General features: G+C 36.2%; 2 protein-coding genes across 3 annotated transcripts in view; one reads left to right on the top strand and one right to left on the bottom strand.

The window, feature by feature from the left end:
• LOC112136825 (ephrin-A2) overlaps positions 1-16,366 on the top strand; it is a 122,473-nt gene extending 106,107 nt beyond the window's left edge. The window contains exons 3-5 of the mRNA XM_036214268.1: positions 1,724-2,016; positions 5,472-5,537; positions 12,288-16,366. Coding sequence (XP_036070161.1) covers positions 1,724-2,016; positions 5,472-5,537; positions 12,288-12,415 — 487 coding nt within the window. The 3' untranslated portion in view covers positions 12,416-16,366. The remainder of the gene's footprint in view (positions 1-1,723; positions 2,017-5,471; positions 5,538-12,287) is intronic.
• The window catches only part of LOC112136842 (interferon alpha-inducible protein 6), a 25,038-nt gene continuing 16,893 nt past the window's right edge, over positions 12,007-20,151 (bottom strand). For both annotated transcript variants that reach the window (XR_004948670.1, XM_036214269.1), the window contains exons 5-6: positions 12,993-13,384; positions 12,007-12,550 (exon numbers count right to left, since the gene is read on the bottom strand). Coding sequence is in view for 1 of the 2 variants with exons in the window: in XM_036214269.1 (XP_036070162.1) it covers positions 13,365-13,384 (20 nt within the window). In the remaining variant the exon portion in view is untranslated. The remainder of the gene's footprint in view (positions 12,551-12,992; positions 13,385-20,151) is intronic.

The following is a 20,151-nucleotide window of genomic DNA, read 5'->3' as shown; positions in this document are numbered from 1 at the left end:
ATCAAACTAAAGAAACAGCTAAAGTGTTAAAGTTTGTTATCGTTTGTCCAGTTCTGTAAGATTTATGATCTGCCTCAAGTTTACTTGTCGCTCATTTATTTTTTTTGACTGGTCCAGCTTGTATGGGATGCAGTTTGTGTTTGGCGTGCTGGAAAAGTCAGAGCGGCTCATAAATCCGGGGTTGGCAGGAAGTGTGTCCAGCTGTGGGTCACGTCTCCTTTCTGTAAACACCACAATGCTCTGATAAACAGTTAGATGTGATTAATTGAAGCCTGGGGGGGTTGGAGGGGAACATGCACGCTCACAGAGCCGCTGATCAATGGCTTCCATGTGTTGAGTCTGGTGGGGTTTTTTTCTGTGAAACATGCAGGTATGAAACACTAAGAGTGAACCTGGGAAACACTTCCTTTTGTAATCCTTCATTCCCGCCTTCTGCTCAGAAAAAAAAAAAGTTTGGTTCCATGTTTTTTCCAGATGTGGGTAAATTTTGAGCAGCAGAAGTTTGATAGAAGCTGAAGAGAGTTTGCAGACTCTGTAGAGACGGTTACACCAGCAGAGTTGGTGCTTCTTCTCTAATATGAACCTTCCTCTTGTGTTAGCTTTCTGTGACTTTTGGAAGTGGGTCAGTTTTGACCCCGTATCTGAAATCAGCTAAAAAAGAAAAAATACCCCAAAACTATTATTTATCATCCACAGTTTTTTTTCTGTTTTCAGAATTTTTTAGGCCTTCTTGTCCCTTAAAAATACAGTTGAAATGGTTTTGGTCTGAGGCTTTGGCAGTTTTTTCAGCAAACCGCTCGATATCAGCTATGGAAAAAAGTTCAAATGTAGCCCAGAAAAGAAAAAACTATAGTAATAAATAAAATATCGCTGTGTTACATCACAATCGCTAAGGGATATTACAAGACACCTTATTTATTCATTAATTTACTTACTTGCTTGTTTCTTTGTTTGATTATTTTTTTAATTAAATTATTCAATAATTAATTTATTTCTTTACATTATTTTTATTCATTCATCTGTGTCTTTGTGTGATAATTACTTTGCATTTATTCATACATTTTTTGTTTGATTATTTTTGTTTGTTTGTTTATTTAACAATAGTTATGATGATGATGATGGGATTATCTTTAACCGTTATATATTCTTTTGGAGAAAAGGACAAACATTTTTTCTCCATCCAGGATACAAAACTTGAACTTGTAAAAAATATAAAACAGAACAACGGTAGAGAAAATATACTTGTATAGCTCGTTTCTACCTTCCAATTCATTCAAACAGCTGAGATAAGCAATTTTTTTAATGCTTTCAGAACTAAAAATTGATCGAAGCTGACCGCAAAATAAGAAGAAGGTTAAATAAACTGGTTTATTTGAATAGTGAATAAACTGTCTTTATATCAAACTCCACAACAAGAAAGTTAATTCTGTCTGTAAAGGTCTATGAACTGGATCTACCTCTGCACTGCGACGATTATTATAGACAAAAAAGCTATTCGATATAAAGTTCACTAAACCTGGCAACATTTAGTACATTAAAATGTTGCTGTACTTTATTTATTTCATAAATAAATGTAATGGAAAACGGAGCACAATTTTTTTGAGTGATTAAATCGATTAACTACTTTATTAAAGTAAAAATATAAAAATCGTTTCGTTCCAGCTGACATAATAAAAGCATAAAGAGTCCGTAAGTTGAACAGGTGAATGTTTGTCTTCCTCAGGTTCTTTCGAGGTGACTACACGGTGGAGGTGGCGATCAACGACTACCTGGACATCTACTGTCCTCACTACGAGAGGCCAGAGCCAGCGGAGCGCATGGAGCACTACATCCTGTACATGGTCAACTACGACGGGTACACGACCTGCGACCATCACAGGAAGGGCTTCAAACGCTGGGAGTGTAACCGGCCCCAGAGCCCCAACGGGCCGCTCAAGTTCTCTGAGAAGTTCCAGCTGTTCACACCCTTCAGCCTGGGCTTCGAGTTCAGACCGGGACACGAGTACTACTACATCTGTGAGTACTACACTGCAAATACTACCCTAGGTAGCATTTAGGAATCAGTAAACCATGATGGAAATGGATACAAAAACAAAAAATCTTTCTTAATAACATAATAAATTGAAATATTTATGTATTTATATATTGAAATCAGATTGATTTAGAAAAGATAATAACATTTTGTTTTGCTCACCGCCCCCAAAAAATCACTTACAGTCACATTTCTTCTGAGAGGTTTTCGGACCAAGTAGATGTTTTTAGCCAAAAAATAAAGTATTTCCTAATATATATATCTATATATATATAGATATAGATCAGTTACAAGTACCGGTACACTGATTTTACCTCTCTGAGCAGACACAAAGCACCAAAATTCTAAGTATATGAACATTTTTTACAACTTTAATATTCTAACGTCACAGCATAGTATATTGTAAAGTATGAACTATATGGTGTTGTTTTACCTAGAATTCTATACAGACCGATTTGAAATTCTGTCCTTAATCTTTCAAAATCTCAGACAAAAGAGACAGCCATCTTGAAATATTAACCAATCAGAAGCAGCCTTGTATCCTTTGGAGTGAGGCTTCACCCAAAACGGCCTGAAGCTAAACAGGAAGACCGGAGAGGACCAAAAGATGGTCTGGAACTAATGCACTTTTTTTTAGAAATTGGTGTGGGGCGCTAATGTTAGCTTATCCTGATCACCTCTGCCTAATAAATATGTCTGTGTTTCTGTAGTCCTGCAGTATTGAGCTGCAACTATATGAATGAAAAAACACTGAAGGCTTTAGTCTCAACTGACCTCACAGGTGGAAACAGACAGAGAACAAAAAAATGGTCAAACCTGTACAGAGCAGCAGAAAGTATAAACCCTGGAGAACCCGAGAACAGTTTCCCTCTGGGCTTTTAAAGTTTTTTTTTTTTTTTTGGGGGGGGGGCAGCAAACAAAAAATCAAAATTAAATTCAACAAAAAACTGAAATAAATAAATTAGATTAAATTAAAAGTAAGTAAATAGACGGATAAATAACAGTGGCCAAATTTGACCCCATGGGTTCTCCAGGGTTAAAGTCATAGACCGCTTGGTGACCCACCACACCTGTAAGGGTCAACCCCCGTATGGGTGCATTTAACTAAGGCTTACCAACTGCACAATTGTAATCTTGGCTTTGTAAAAAATAAAAATAATAAGACATATTTTTTTTTTTAAATTAGCATTCAAATAATTAATAATGCAATCATTTTTATAAAAATAAACGGTTTAGTAAACAATTTACATAGTTTCTCTCTTAAAAAAGCCTCCCCAAATCTTTAATGGGTTATACTATTTGATTTGATTGAACCAAACTGTAACAAGCCCCCAGTAAATAAACCACCATCTTTAACTGTTTATGTGCCCTGACTGGAATTGAAGCCACTATCATTGAAATAACAACAGCTTAGTTTAATGTCTGTTGCTTTTTACACTCCAGACTTTCATCAATCAAAAAAAGACTAAAGTTTCACATAATAACTCACTAATTATTTTTTAAAATGTTTTTATCTGAAGACTAAAGATATGTAAAACCTCAAAGTGTTCAAAAGCAGGTTTTTGATGTGACTGATTAAAAACTGTCCCTATCAGGTGACTGTTCTCAGTTGGTAAATGAGCCAACCATTGAGCTTTGCACACCGCTCACCAATTACCTGATATCTGTGTTGTTGATTGTCCGATCAATGAAATCAAACGGCCTCCGGGTTTACAGGCTGGCTCAGACAACAAAAGCGGGAGGACGATGAAAAGCCACAGAAACACAAGCTGCTGTCAGTTTGTTCTGTCTGGACATAATTTGTTCCCCAAGCTGGAAAACATTTCCTAAATTGTGGCTCGTTTGGACCAAAAAGCCTCAAGCAGAGAGTTTTGTTTTAAACGGCTCTTAATGACTGCGTTTGTGTGTTTGTAATGAACGCCTCAGGTTCAGAGCAGATGCATGAATAAAACATTCAGAGTCAATGAGCACAACAAAGAAAATGAAACTGCACGTGTGTTTTAACATCTCTTTATAGAAAAAAGGAATATTCAGTTATACTAATTAAGGTTTGATCAATTGTTGCTAAAGGGGAAATTAAGAGTCTGACCTTGGAGTTGCTATTTACTAATGTTGCCAACAAGAAAGTGAGCCAAAAAAAATAAATCTGGCTTATGCTTGGTAAACTAATTTAACCAGCTAACTACAGTCATATGAAACCGAAATTCTTTACTTCTAATTCTTGGATTTTACAGTTAAAACGTTTGGTGGATACAACCGTCACCCGTTAACACCAGAGATGTAAAAGGTGTTTTAGAAATCCGTCCTACTCATGAAATTATGTCAAATTTTTCAGTTTTGGCGGACCGCCCATAAATCTGTGCTACCTCTTTAATCTTGTGGTTACTATCCTGTTTTTTGCCATTTTTGTGACTTTGGGTTACATTTAAATGTATTCCTAGTGTAGCTAATGTTAGCTTATCAGTTAGTTCTGGACTTTTGGGCAAGTTCACCTCCTAACTTCTGGGATTTGTTAATAACTCAGTGGCAGATCCGTGTCTACACAGTGCCTCTCTGTCTGTGCGGTGACCGTTTCAAAATCCGTATGGTCTTTTTCTTGCTTCAGTTTTTATACATCATGGATAACAGGAACTTAAGGTTGTCTGACAGAAGATTGCTGGCGGCTAAGGGGAATATAAAGCGGAAAACGGAATTGCTAGCTTAGCGCTTTATTAGCGCTTTCTAATGTCGTCATCACTTTCTGCCAATCAACGGGTGGCTACAACGGCTCCGCCCAAACCGTCCCGTTCTATTTTTCTATGGACCTACTACCGATTTAGGTCCTTAAAAGGTATGAGTTGAAACTGTTCATTTTACAATGGAAACGCTCAAAATCCCGGATCGAACCGTACCGGACTGCTCAGTGGAAACGAGGCTTTGGATAATTACATCAATCATTTTGTGCTACGGTAGGTTACGGTTACACCAGTAACACCTATCATTAACACAACCAAAATGATTCTGATGCGGTGAAAAGTGGATTTTTCACAGTGATGCACACCAGCACAAAGCCACTTTTCTCCGTGACAGAACCACTTCCCTACTGTGACGCTACGTTCACACTGGGCATGTGTCGTGCGTTCGTTCAAGAACACTCTGAATGCGGGTTCTTCAACGCACTTTCAGCGTAGTGTTCCCACTGGACTGTCACTACTCAATACTAGCGCACGTCCACCTCCTACGGTTGGAAGAGACATTTCCCATATTAACCAAACTGTGGCTTTATTGGTTGTATTGGCATTAATATTCTTTTTTTTAATTTGTATTTTCATGAGCAAAATACTATCTTTAATCTGTTTTTTTTTTCTTACACATTTAACACTTTCCTGCAACCTTTCTATTGATGTAAAGTTTGTCCAAAAAATAAAAAGATTTTTGGTTTTGTTTGTCTTCTCTGCAGCGTCACCACATCCCAACTTGGCTGGGAAACCATGTTTGAAGCTCAAAATCTATGTCAAACCGACCAGTAAGTATTATCTAAATAAATATACATTATTTTATTAGAACAGGATCTTATTCCATTATCTGAGGAACCCAAAAGTGGGACTAAATACAGTTTCAAAATCTCTAATAACTCAAAAAACCTGTCTTCACAGTAGGTAAATCAATAATTTTACAAATGTGTAATGATAATGATTTTTCACTCTTAACCAGATATTTCCAGAACCTCCTTTTATCTAGTCAAACTCATTTTTAGGGACCACAAAGTGTTACCATACCAGTGAGTTTCGATGAGTTCTGGGTCTGGTTTGAAGCCTCCTTCTGGTGCAACAAGACATCTTCTCTGTTCATTTAGAGAATGATGGTGAAAAGTTTCATTGCCTCAACCCAAGTAGCCTGTAATCCCAACTGGGTCTTTTCTGTGTGGAGTTTGCTTGTTCTCCTTGTGCATGTTTTTTCTCCAGGTGCTTCTGCTTCCTCCTACAGTAAAAAGTATCTTTCAAAGTTTAATAGGTGGCTTTCAGAGTGGATTGGTCACTTGTTCGTGGTGTTCCATACCTGCACCCTGTGATAAATGAAAAAAGCTCCAGCAAATCCAATAGTTCTGCTTAGGATAACTCATGGATGGATGTCTGTTCATCTGTCCTTAGGATGTTTGTGGGTTTTTTATCCTTATTTGAGATTTCTAAGGAGTTAATGGTTGAAAACCTCTCCTAAAGCTGTGTCAAAGCTAGTTGAATATCTTCTAGATAAGGTCATAGATAAGGTCAGAATGTCTGACAGGAGCTCATACAGTTTCATGGCTTTTACCTCTTCCAAAAGTCCATCCCAGGAAGCCTTTGTTAAAATGAAAAACTGTATGTCTTAATGACTGTTAAAAATACTACACAATCTCCAAAAAGCCCCCAACAGAATCTGGATTGCTCATGGGCCATGAAAATTGTCATTTTCATGGCCCATGAAAAATATGGAAACCTTTTCTAGACTATGTTATGTTCATAGAGGTTTTCTATGAAAAGTAATTGTCAGGTTTGTTGTGAGACTGTATTCAATGATTAATACACTTTATTAGATAGACCTTGCTAGTACCGGGTTGGACCCCTTTTGCCTTCAGAACTGCCCTAATCCTTGATAGCATATAGATTCAACAAGGTGCTAAAACCGTTCCTCATAGAGTTTGGTCCATACTGACATGACAACATTATGCAATTCCTGAAGATTTATCGGCTGCACATCCATGATGCCAATCTCCCGTTCCATCACATCCCAAAGGTGATCTACTGGGAGGAGATCTGGTGACTGTAGAGGTCATTAGAGTCCAGTGAACTCATTATTGTGTTCAAGAAACTAGTCTAAGATGATCCCAGCTTTATGACATGGAGCCTTATCCTGCTGGAAGTATCATCAGAAGATGTGGTCATAAAGGGATGGACATGGTCAGTAACAATACTCAGTCAGGCTGTAGTGTTGTAACCATGATCAATTGGTAATAAGGAGCCCAAGGTGTATCAAGAAAATATCCACTACACCATTACACCACCAACAACAACCTGAACCGTTGATACAAGGCAGGATGGATCCATGCTTTCATGTTGTTGATGCCAAACTCTGACCCGACCATCTGAATGTCTGAGCAAAAATGGAGACTCAGCAGACCAGAAAACGTTTTTCTAATCTTCTATTGTCTGATTCTGGTGATTCTGTGTGAATAGTAGCCTCAGTTTCCTGTTCTTAGCTGACAGGAGTGTTATCCGGTGTGTTCTTCTGCTGCTGTAGTGCATCTGCCTCAAGGTTGAATGTGTTGTGCGTTCATAAATGTCTTCTGCAGACCTCGGTTGTAACCAGCGGTTGTTTGAGTTACTGTTGCCTTTATCAGCTGGAATCATTCTGGTCATTCTCCTCTGACCTCTGGGATCAAAAAGGCATTTCCATCCACATAACTGGATATTTTCTCTTACTCTGACCATTCTCTGTAAACCCTAGAGATGGTTGTGGGTGAAAATCCCAGTAGATCAACAGTTTCTGAAATACTCAGACCAGCTCATCTGACACCAACAACCATGACAGGTTCAAAGTCACTTCAATCACCTTTCTTCTCCAATCTGATGCTCGGTTTGAACTGCAGCAGATCGTCTTGATCACGTCTACATGACTAAATGCATTGAGTTGCTGCCGTGTGATTGGCTGATTAAAAATATGCATTAATGAGGAGTTAGACAGATGTGCCTAAAAATGTGTCCGATGAGTGTAAATGAGCGAATGGAAAAGTTATTTTTTTATTTTGGTTTAGTTTTTCACACTTTTTATTTGTTTCTTCATCTGTTGTTTTATTTGTTCTTTTGTTCTATCTGTATGTATTATTGTCTTTTTATTTTGTGTGTTAATGAACTTTTCTTGCTTTGTTAATGTAAAAATGAATGAATAAATATTTAAAAAAATTATGAAAACAAAAGACAATTCGACTGATAGGATCATGTCATGAGACTTACAACACCAATCCCCGGTGATTAGACGCCACGGGTCACAAACAAAAGTTTGGTGTTGGTTGAAAACTGACATTTTGTCAATTCTATCAGGGGTAAAACTTTACAATCTTGATTCTTGGATAAATATTTTAACAAAAAATGTATTCAATAATATAATGACAAACAAATTAAGCTCACAGAAGCAAATAAAACATTTGTTTTATAGCGTAAACTTGTTTACTTTTGTGTGTTTTGCAGAAATCTCACATGATTAGTAGAGAAAAAAAGATTTGTAAACTTGTCGCACAAATATGAGTTGAAATATGGTTGAAACTATTGCAATCTGAAGCGATTATCTTCAAATCAAAGTCAGGTCTGCTTTAGAGATCGAGAGGTAACCTGCAATCTACTGAAACTCCATCATGTAAGCAGTTTAAGGAGCTTTTTTCTTTCTTGTGCTGCATGTATTTAGTGAAATGGATGTCCACTGAGTGATGAGCCATCAGGCTTCCATCTCTTCTGGATGCCTAATTAATCCCTCCTCCTTCTTGTAAAACTGTAAATGTCAGTTTAAAGCAGGGGGAGTGTGAAGACTCGCAGCTGTCAGTGTGAAGGCATTAAACACTTCCTCCTCGCGCTTTTAAAGCAGTTTATAAGAATTTAACTGTCAGTGCAGAAAACAGCATTAACACATTTACACCGTCACTGGCGGGAGATCCGCCGTCTATCCAACAAATCAGCTTTCATCAACAAACGGCGCCGCCGGGAGCCGGTGTGCTGGAGAGAAGGAGGATTTGTGGAGGAAACGCCGTGGAGCGAGAAGAAAAGGTGTTCATTAGGCGTGGATGTGGATTATACACTCCGGCTGATTGGCCCAAAAGAGTTGAGCAGCAAATTACCCAGAATTCAGAGGATGCATAAACCAAAAAGGGCAAATTGTTTCCACAAATTCTGCCTGACACCCCATCAATCATCCTTTCACAATAAAGGTGGACAAATGGGGTACAGAATTTATTTCTATATTTAATTTTGGGATCTTTAGATGTGTTGCTGGTCCACACAGGGAAGAAATACTTTAAGTACTTTACATAAAATTAAAAAAAAAAGAATTTAAGTGAAAAGCAGAATTGGACAATCAATCATAACTTTAGATAAAATTATAATGGGCAATTTGGGTTTTTTGCCTTTTTTAAACTCTTTTTGGTAGTTTTATTTATTTATTTTTTCCAAGTTTGGACTTAACAATCCATGACATTTATGTTAAACTACACAAGCAAAAAGCAACTCTATTTAGTTTGCAAACATCCGTTTAAACAGGTTTAAATTCCAATCAATTTCAAGCCTTATTTTGTAAAGACAGTACTGACAAAGCAGTCAACTTATTTTTTATTTAAAAATAAACATTATATATATATATATTTAGAAACTCTGGGAAGCTAGTCAGCAGCAAAAAAGAGAAGATTCACCATACCTGGATAACATTGATTAAAAAGTTGCATAGAGAACAGATTGGATGGAAATTTGTGAGATTTAATAACTGATCAGACTAAAAGGAGGATTCTCTTTTTGAAAGAGATGCTGTTTTGACACAGTTTTTAGATGGTTTATTATTGATGTTTTTTTTTCTAAGTGTTCATGCAAATTCTCTGTTAAAAAATAGTAAATCTTAAATAATGATTAATCTTTCTGATGCTGGAAGACAAATAATAAGAAAATTAAGCTTAAAACTGCATTTCTGAGTATTTCTGTGGATTGCGAGCATCAAAAAATGACATTTGAAACTACATTGTGTAGCCTCCAGCTCGGAGCGCGATCCACTATTCGTCTATTTGTAGACACATATATCCATGTACGTCTATTTACCTTCCCTGAGCTGGCATCTGGATCAAAACTGTACAGCTGGATAGCTCCAATATCGCTCACCATTTTTGTTGCGCCGCTAATGTTAGCTTGGATTGTAAGTTAGCAGGAGAGCATATAAATGGAAAGCTCTCAGCAACGGGTAGGAAAAAAGGGGCGGGGGATGCTTGTGGCGACAGTACCGCTGACAACTCAGAGGTGAATTTATGATGAACTCCTGACGCTCTGCAGAAACTATGTCCTAGAAAACAACAGTTTTTTTTTTGGCTTAAAAAAACATGAGAACACTTTGACAATAGATCAAAAGATGATTGGAGAGGAACTGTAACTCCACCACTAAGTCTCCTCGTCATTCTTGAAGACAACCAACACAACATTTAAAGGTCCTACTCTAAATTCTTCATTTCTTTTCTCTCTGAGTCTGTGAGCACGTCTTCCTCCTCTCCTTGCAGCAACAGCATTCCGTTCTCCATGCACCAGCAATCCAAAATGAAAGTTCTGTTTGTGATTAGTAAATATTATTTCACTTTGGCTTTACATCGAATGTTCTCCGCGACACAACATCCTGCATGTGTCTGTTTCAAACATCCACCCTGAGATTCTTTAAGGCTGAGAGCTTTAAGGCTCCTCCTCTGACAGTTCAGTCTCAGATCACATTCACTGGAGATTCTTGAAGATGGTGGGACCGTACTGAAGAGAGAATGAAAAGAGAATTTATTCGGTTTTAAGTTTCCAATTCATGCTCATGAGCTGAAATATCTCTGTGGGAATTGAACCTGCATCATGCATCTCAGGGCTGAACCTAAAACTGGAGAAGAAGCTGATTCAGTCCATGACCCTTAAAATGTTACTCAAATAGAAAAAAAAGTAAAAAGCAAAGGTACTTGAGTACAAGATTTTTCTTTTTTTAATTTAATGTGTAAATTCAAGGATTTTATTTTATATTTCAGTAAAAAATAGAATATTTTTGAACAAGTATCATCCCTATAAAAACAAAGCTTTTACTGAAGTCTAGAACAAATTTGTAATGCACAATATTATAATCTACTGTGTTGATTTAGCAAACACGAACAATACATTTCCAATATTGAAAATTTTGCTTTTTTTACTGAAGAATTTGCATCTGATTCTTCCTTTTTTTTCCCAGTTATGGTGAATTTGAGGTATTTCAAAAATGTTTTGCCCTCGCCATGAATCACTGCTGGGTTAGCAAACAACAGTTTGTGGTTTTACAGTCTAAACTGTGTTGATGAGATTAACTTAAAAATGTTCAGAGTTCAGTGCTGACAGTTCCCCTTTTATTCTAACATGCATCCATGCAAAAAGATTTAAACAATTTACTTTAAAAAAGTAACTTAATAAATACAATCAATTGCTGCTAAGAAGGAGTACAGGTTTTTCATCTTCAACTAATTTAAGCAAAAGTAAAAAATAAGAAGCTTTGAGTGAATGTAACTGATTACGAACCACCTCCGGCAGAAACTGAGTCTAAAACTTGAATTTATTCCTCACCATAGACTGTATATAAGATTAGAGCCCTCTAGTGGAGACAAATGTTATTGCATAGTCCCAACCCACTTTATTAACATCAATCCAAATATTATGATTGATTAATTGATTGATGATTGTCATACATTTTGCTCCATCGTGACACTTTGATGCCAGATTTTCTTTGTGCTGACCCATTAAATCTAATGAATTAGATTTATTATCATTGTTCAAGAGTTTTCCCTTGTCTCACAATATTACCTAACATGTAATCCATTACACGATTCCTACATTACTTTGAAGTTACTTTATTTTAGTTTAACATACCAATTTGAAGTCACAAATGTTGGATTTTTACTTTTAGTTAATTAGTGATATGGTTTAATTATTACTGAAAAACTAATTTATTTTTGGCAAAGTGAAGCACTGGAGCACCGCTGGGGCAGCAACATTCAGCTTTAGTAAGTTTGGTCCATAAAAATAAACATCTACTGTGAAAAAGTTATAAAGAAAATAAAATGGAGAACTGGAAAAAACAGAATAACTAAAAGAATATTACTGCCCCCAAAACAGATAAAAGTGGCTGAAAAAGATTTTTTAATTTGAATATTTACATTTTGTTGTAAATCACAATTTATTGAGCATGTTATCTGTGCAATATCTTTTAAATGTTTATAGTTCTTTTTTTTAATTTTTTTTATTTAGTTTTCCTGGGGTCCACTACTAGAAACATTACTACAGTAATTTTAAATAAAGATGACTCTAATGCATGACATATTCATAGTAGCCGTTTTATGCCTTTCACATCTTAGTTACAGCAAAAATCTTGATGTTATTGTAATAGATTACTTTTGGAATGAGTTATTTCTGCTCCTGTCCCAAAAGGAACCAGTGATTCCTTGCAAGCCAGCATAAAGAATGATGAATTTGCTGTTCTAACCCAGCTCTGTTCTCTCTTTCAGACGACTCGGTGTACGAGTCACCAGAACCCTTCCTGACGGACGACACCACCGGCGCGTGCAGCCTCACGCTGCCGTCCACCGTCCTGCTCAGCCTGCTCCTCATCCTCCTCGTCCTCGCTTCCTCGTAGCATTTCCAGGAGACCTCCTCCTCCTTCGTCCGTCGACCTCTGACTCTCGTTTGGTGATCAACCGGCGCCGAGAGGAGTTTGGAACTTCCGCAAACATCCTGGACGTTCAGCTCGAAGACGGAACTATTCCGACTCCTAAAAAGGAAGCAGGATTATTTCTTTTGAATCCAGAACTGTCAGTGCTGACGTTGTAGCTCATCCGAGTACAGAAAACCTTCCAGTAACCCCTTTAACTAAAGCCAGCCTGAAGACCACATCAATGCTTTAACACCTTCCGATCCACAAACATTACAGTAGATCTGCTCAGTTGTTATCATCATTTGGATCATCTAGGATCCACAGTTTTGCTATTTGCATGTTTTCCTCTGAGGCTGATAAATATGTGCAGCAATTAATTTAATTTGTCAGGATAATTATGCGTCTGCATCATTCAATGTTCAATATTCAATAACCTATGGTCGTGTTTGTTCTTACTACAGTAAATGTGACTAGTCTGATGACCTGACGTGTGTCCGGATTTCGCTGACCTAATAAGGGTAAAGCCGTCGATGTGATCTCACAGTGAGATCACTCTTACCTCAAGATGGCGCCCACATTGGTGGAATTTTGAAAACTTTTACCTCTGGCAGCTACATGAACTGAAGAGTTGCCGTGGCAACATAAAGTGAGATGGGAAGCCGAGAAACTCATTTGTATAAAAAACATTTTTTGATGCTGGTGAGTTTTCCCACAATCCAATGTGAGCAGAAGTCATGAATTGAGCCGTAATAACGAAAGAAAACTGTTTATAGCAACATGTATTATTGCCTTTACATTTTTTAAAGTGGTTTGAAAAAACTGTTTTTATAAAGTAATTTTAAAAACTGCAGACAACTGGACCACATTAACAAAAAAAAAAAGGCCAATACTCCCACCTAGTGGTCATAATGCAGAATGCATCTCAGTTCATTCAAGCCACATCCAGCTGTTCTGTAACAAAAAACACAAAACATTGCAAATTTCAGTGACAAAAAAATATTAATTTCTGTGTATATTTTCATCTCATTTTTATGCAAAGTTATCAAGCAATTTGTAAATAATTGCAAAATAAGAATGTTGATGTACTCTGAGAATTTTAATAAGGAGTAAATATTACAATCAAACCTGCGACACACTATATATAGGTCTTTTATTTAAATAATTATGAAAAAAATAATAAGAGATTAGATTAAACATGATTATAATACTCTTATAATCTCTTTATTTATCAAAAGGATTTTTCTACATTTTTCTATGAGGCTTTAAGACTATGATGGTGATGAGTTAAACCAGAGGTCTGCAACCTGAGGCTCTTCTACCCCTCCATTGCTTTTACAAATTTCAATCGCACCACAAAAGTAAAATGAACCCTTTTTTATTTTTTTATTATTTTTATTTGAATGATTTTTATTATTGTCTGCAACCTGCAGTTCTGGAGCCACTTGTGGCTTTTTTACCTCTCCATAGTGGCTCTCTGGCTAAAAAATAAAATAAATATTAGTATTTTTCAAGTAAGGGTTACTAAATTAGGATTTATTTAATTTAGATTAGTTAAATTTGTAAAATTATGGCTGAGGTGAACCTCAAAGATAAACTAAGTAAAGGTTTTTATATCCTTGCTGACTTATTTGCTCTATGCTTCCTTTAGAATAAACATATTTCAAATACTAAGCAAAATTTAAGTAAAAGGTTTGATTCTTCATTAGTTTAAAGCACATATTATTTTATGCTGTCCAGAGCGGCACTGGAATTATCCAGTCTGGCACAAGATGGCTTTTATTTTGAAAGGACATCATACGAGCTTCTGTCAAACATAAAAAATAATTTTACTTGTAAATAAATGTTTTTGTTTCTTTTTATTTTTCTGTTTTATTCATGCCACAAAAGAAGCATAATTCAAATTCATTATTTAAAAAAAATCAAGTAAATTGTAATGAATGTAAAGCAGTATCAAGATAAAACTTTGCAGCTCCTATTAAGTTTTGATCAGTAGAAAATTATCCCAAATGGTTCTTTTACTGTTAAAGGTTGCAGACCCCGGTCCTATGAGGCACCAGGTGTCTTTTATTTTGAAAGGAAGTCATGTGATCCTCAGCCAAAAAGTTATTAAATGTTCCATATTTTGAAATAAAGGCCGTTTTCTGTTCATGTTTTATTTATTTTTGGAAAATGGTTGATTTATATTCATCATAATAAATATAAATATATATTTTTTTGTTTTTCTGAAGGGTGAATTCAGACATTAACCCTTTAACACTGGAGCTCCAGTGTTAATGTTCTCTGATTTATTGTAACTTTTCAAAAGTTACAGTATGTTAAAGATTTTGTGTTACAGGGTTAAGCGCCTCTTTAAGTGTTGACGGTTGCAGACCCCTGATCTAAAAGACGAGGCTTCAGAAACCAGACTGGACCTAAACGTTCATATCTGTGAACCTGCAGGAGTTCCTTTTGAATGTTGAGCCTTTTTTTGATCATTTCTTACACTTGCAGGGATTTCTTTTTCTATTTTATGACTGTAAAGTGATCTTTATGTTGTGCTAAAACATTGATGTGGTCTTTGGGGAAAATAAATCCATTCAATCAGGAACTTGAAGCCTCTTCTCAAGAAGTTATCTCATGGTTATTCCTGTGGAGGTGGACAGAGGAGTCTGACCTTTAACCTTAAGGTCAGATGAACTTGTATTTGACGGACGGGACCTCGTCAGCCCAAATCAAACTATTTCTCTGGATTGTATCACTGGGCTTCAATTCAAGAGGTTTAAACTCCACAGAAAGACTGAACTGTGTTGTTGCTATCCTCACATCTGGGCGCCACCAGCTGGAGGGCGTGGCTAACTTCTGACATCAGATCTCAAAAATCCAGACGCTTTTCAGCCTTTCCTTTCTGTAAATCTGCCAAAGACTTTTTCTTTTTTAGAAGATTCTCAGTGGGCGGGGCTACATAACAGCAATCTTTGGATTTGTGGGCCGGGTTTGAAAAAAAAAAAAAAAAAGGGGAGGGGCTTTATTATTTTTTTCTTAATAAAAATCGAATGTTTTGTCGTAAATCAAAAATGGCCTTTTCTCCCCCCCGCTGGTGCTAAGTTTTTATGGACTGTGGCGGCGACATCGTGTGGTCACGCTCTTTGTCCCACCCACGTTTTTTTTGTTGTCCTCATCTCTTCATGCAGTTTCTCCATCAGGAGGGGGCGTGTCCTTGCTAGCAGGGGCGTGCTGGAAAATGCAGTATATGATATAAATGCACTGTGATGGTGGATTACAGAAAACTTTACGAAAAGAAGAAAAACTCTGTTTCTTTATTTTATTTGTGCCATTTTTCTTTTTGCAGAAAATCCCAGGAGAAAGTTTATATGGAAAATGACGTCTGATGTTTGTTGTTGTCGTTGATGCTGTAGTTGTTGTCTTCTTTCTGTTCTTGCTTGCATCTCAATGCATTCTGGTCCCCGTAGTCCCGTGAATTCTGGTTCTGTTGGCGAGTGACGCTTCAGTGGATCTTAATGGGTTTTTGTGGACTGAGTCGGTTTTTCGTAGCATAAAGAAAATGTAAAGGACTATGTGAAATAAATGGGGGAATTTTATGTCAGAGTGAGACCTCCTTGCCATCTCCGGAGAAGAAAAGCTTTTTTCTACATCAAACATCTGCAAATTCTATTCTTTCAAATACAAAATAAAAAAACTGTTTTTGTATATTTTCTTATTGGATGCTTATAAAGTCATGTTGTAAAGAATGCATTTATCTGATTGGCTGAAGAGCTAATGAGAGGTCGGAGGTCGTTGGGTCTCCTGTGTTTTTGCATGAGCAGGAAAAATGTGACGGCAGAAATCTATTGAGTGAATTTTAATTTGAAAATCTCGGAGAGAAAATGTTAAGCTATGAAATTTGTGCTTGATAGATTCACCAATAATTGAATAAAAGTCCCACGAGAGACGGTTTTCTGGCCTTGACTCCTTCATTTTGACTGTTTGTTACAAAAGTCTACAGGATGGAGCGCAGAGAAGAAGAGGACTGTCATCCTGAAGACAGAGGTCACTGCAGAGTTTATTTGATTTTACTGCAATCTTAGCTGCATTTTATTTTACTTAAATTGTGGCTTCATTTTATTTTGTTTTAATTGACTTGATTTGATTAAAAAGATTTAATTTAATTTAACTTGACTTGACTTGGTTTGGTTTCCTTTGTTTCGTTTCGTTTCATTTCATCGTATTTTATTAGTTGATTTGATGTAATTTAATTCTATTCTGTTCTATTCCAGTATAAACATATCTAACAAATGTCTTCTTCCCAAAGATAACAGTTCTACATGTCAGAAAGTCCTTAGCAGGTGACTAAGTGATCAGAGATATAGGAATGAGTTTATGCTTCTGTCTGAGACTTGAAATGAAAATAATGTGGCTTTCCAACAGTAAAAGATTTATTGTTTAACTGTGTTTTTAAATCAAAGACAAAATCTAAAAACAGAAACTTGTTTTATTTTTTTTACTTGTATTCTATGTTCATCCCAGAAATCTTTATCTTATTAAAGCATCAACATTTTTTATCTCAGTTTTATTCATTCTTGGAATTAATTCTGTTTGAATGAAGCAGAAATTCAACTTTGCCTAAGGTTATATTTTAATAGTACTCTTGAAATTGTCATCTTTGTTTCTTGAATTTGACTAAAATGGATTACGCTTAAAAAACTGTTTGTATTTAGATTAATTAGGACAAATTCTGACTTAAAAAAAGCAAACAAACTCTTTATTTTAGGCCAACTTTACTTCATCAAAAACATCCATTTATGTTGTGCTAAAGTTCTGACAGCAGCGAGTTTGTAATTTTACAGGTTGTCCACTAGATGGCGGCATTCTCCCAAATGTCGTTTTTTATTGCGTTTTTTTTTATTATTTGTTTGTCAATTACATAGGTGTGAGATCTTATGGAGTTAAATTTGTACCAAATCTTGATACAAATATTAATCTACCACAAATATAACTCCATATGAAACTGAAAATAGAGCATATTTTATGGAAAGAGAAAAAAAAAGCATTAATTGGAAAAAAAAACGGACCATTTGTGTTCCCAAACTGAAGGGTTGCATTTGTTTTAAATCAAATCAAATAAAACTTTATTCATAAAACAAAAAGCTTCTCATATTTGCGCAACATAAAGTGTTTTACTGTTAATATCAAAAACAGATTTTACAAATTATTTTTTCTTCATTTTTTTTAAATGAAGAAATGAAAAGCATGATGTTGGACACCGTACTGCGGTGGTGGTTGGCACTATCACCTGACAGCCTGAAGCTGGACTGGCTCCATATGTCCACATTTCCTCCTAAATCACTTTATTACAAGATGCAAAAAGAGCCCAAAATATCTCAAACTGACACCCCGTTTTGTCTCCATCTTAAACACACAAACATAAGTCTCTGCATTCTGCCCCAAAGCCTCCTCTGCTTGTCATGTTTAGATCCAGCTTCGTCAGATCTGTGGCCCTTTGATATCAAATAATGAAAGCAGTTGTTTCTGAAGACTCCTCTGTAACACAGTGGTGAGATATTTCATCATTTGGTTGAAAAGCGTCTCCTCCAGTGGGCGAGACAGACCTCATGCCGATACAAACAGACTGGAAGATTTTAACTGGAACACGATTGATGATCGTCTGTAGATTTTTTCACATTAGTGATGAGACAGCATCAATAACAAACAAGCAAACAAAAAAAGCTGTCTGCCTAAACAAACTCTCCACTTGGTGGAGCTTAGTGTTAGTGCTGCAGCTTCCTGTCTGAGCTATGAGGGAGCTCCACAATCAAACATTCCCCGTATGATCCTGTTCTCAGATTGTGACCTCCAGACTGAGGAATGCATCAGACCTTTGTTTCTCTGACATATTCACTACTCTTCAGACCTTGGACTAGCTGCATTAAAGGAAAGATTTTCACCTTCAAATCAGCTCCCTTTGAGTTTTAACCCACAAGAACCCAGACTCATTTTTCCTTAAAATAGAATTATGAGGTATTTACCACAGAACACATTTCTAATGTTTTTCTGTAACACTGATGCCACATTGGGTCATTTTGGGTTAAAAGCTTCACATCAAGCCTGGATGTATTTTTTCCTAAAATTACATTGAGCTCATACTTGGGCCTGTTGGACTGAATAGAGAGCCAGTTCTTCCTCTAAAATGCCTCAAATTACCAGTGTTTCTGTTATCAGGAAGTCCCAGCACTGTCTTAATTTGGGCCTTCCCTATAGCCTTCAGACCTTGCTCCAGTTACAGGTTTCTGTTTTCTGTTGAAGTTGAGTGGTAAACTTTGGCCAAACCATTGATACAGGATAAACCTTTTCACACACAACACCTCCAGACCCAACAGTCTGAAAGTGTAGGGTGCTCACTATACATTCATGGTATGTTAACTCTCAATACCTGATCTAAATGTTCTGAGAAAAAAAATCTGTAGTTGTCCTACTAGTTGACTATCTTTCATACGTTAGCTTTATGGTTCTCACAAATGCATCTCCAATGACTGAATACATGCAGCACTCTGTGTGTTTTCTGTAGAATCATGACTCCCCTTAACAAGAAACAGTACTCTTGAGGTTTATTTTATAATGTATACTTGAGTATAGTATAGAGTCGTATAGTATGTATGACTGACTATGTAATATAGTACAGCACAGCATAGTATATTATAGCGTGCATAAGTGTAGTATAGCATAGTATAGTACAGTATTGTGTAGTACAGTGCCATGTAGTATATTGTTTATAGGTATCGTAAAGTATGGTATGTATGGCATAGTATTGTACAGTAACATACAGTATCATATAGTATAGCATAGTATCTGTAATAATAGTATAGTATGGCAAGGTAAAGCAAAGTATGGCATGACATGGTGGCGATATAATAATTATCATAGTATACTACAGTACAGTATGTATAATATAGTAAAGCATAACCCAGCATGCATAGTATAGTATAGTATGATGGTGTAATGTAGCATAGTAAAGTATAGTGCAGCATAGCATAGTACAGTGTATTATAGTATAGTATAGTATGATGGTGTAATGTAGCATACCATAGTATAGTGCAGCATAGTGTAGTACAGTGTATTATAGTTAAGTATAGTATGATGGTGTAATGTAGCATAGTATAGTATAGTGCAGCATAGCATAGTGCAGTATAGCATAGTACAGTGTATTATAGTATAGTATAGTATGATGGTGTAATGTAGCATACCATAGTATAGTGCAGCATAGCATAGTGCAGTATAGTGTAGTATAGTATAGTATAGTATGATGGTGTAATGTAGCATAGTATAGTATAGTGCAGCATAGCATAGTGCAGTATAGCATAGTATACTGTAGCATAATATAGTGTAGTATAGTGTATTGCAGTGTAGTGTAGTATAGTATAGTATAGTATCGTGTGGTGTAGTGTAGTGTAGTGTAGTGTAGTGTAGTGTAGTGTAGTGTAGTATAGTGTAGTATAGTATAGTAAAGTATGGTATAATATGATGGTGTAATGTAGCATAGTATAGTATAGTGTAGTGTAGTATAGTACAGTATAGTATATTATAGTATAGTGCAGCATAGCATAGTGCAGTATAGTGTAGTGTAGTATAGTATAGCACAGTACAGTATAGTATATTATAGTATAGTATAGTATTCCATTAGTATATTTTCTAGAAAGTATTCTAACTGAATACTTCTTCAGACTAAATTGAAATATTTTAAGTTT

This window comes from Oryzias melastigma, linkage group LG11 (genome assembly GCF_002922805.2).
Source record: "Oryzias melastigma strain HK-1 linkage group LG11, ASM292280v2, whole genome shotgun sequence".
Lineage (NCBI taxonomy): Eukaryota > Metazoa > Chordata > Actinopteri > Beloniformes > Adrianichthyidae > Oryzias > Oryzias melastigma.
Note: the sequence above shows the minus strand (reverse complement) of the source record. Positions and strands in the feature narration are given on the sequence as shown.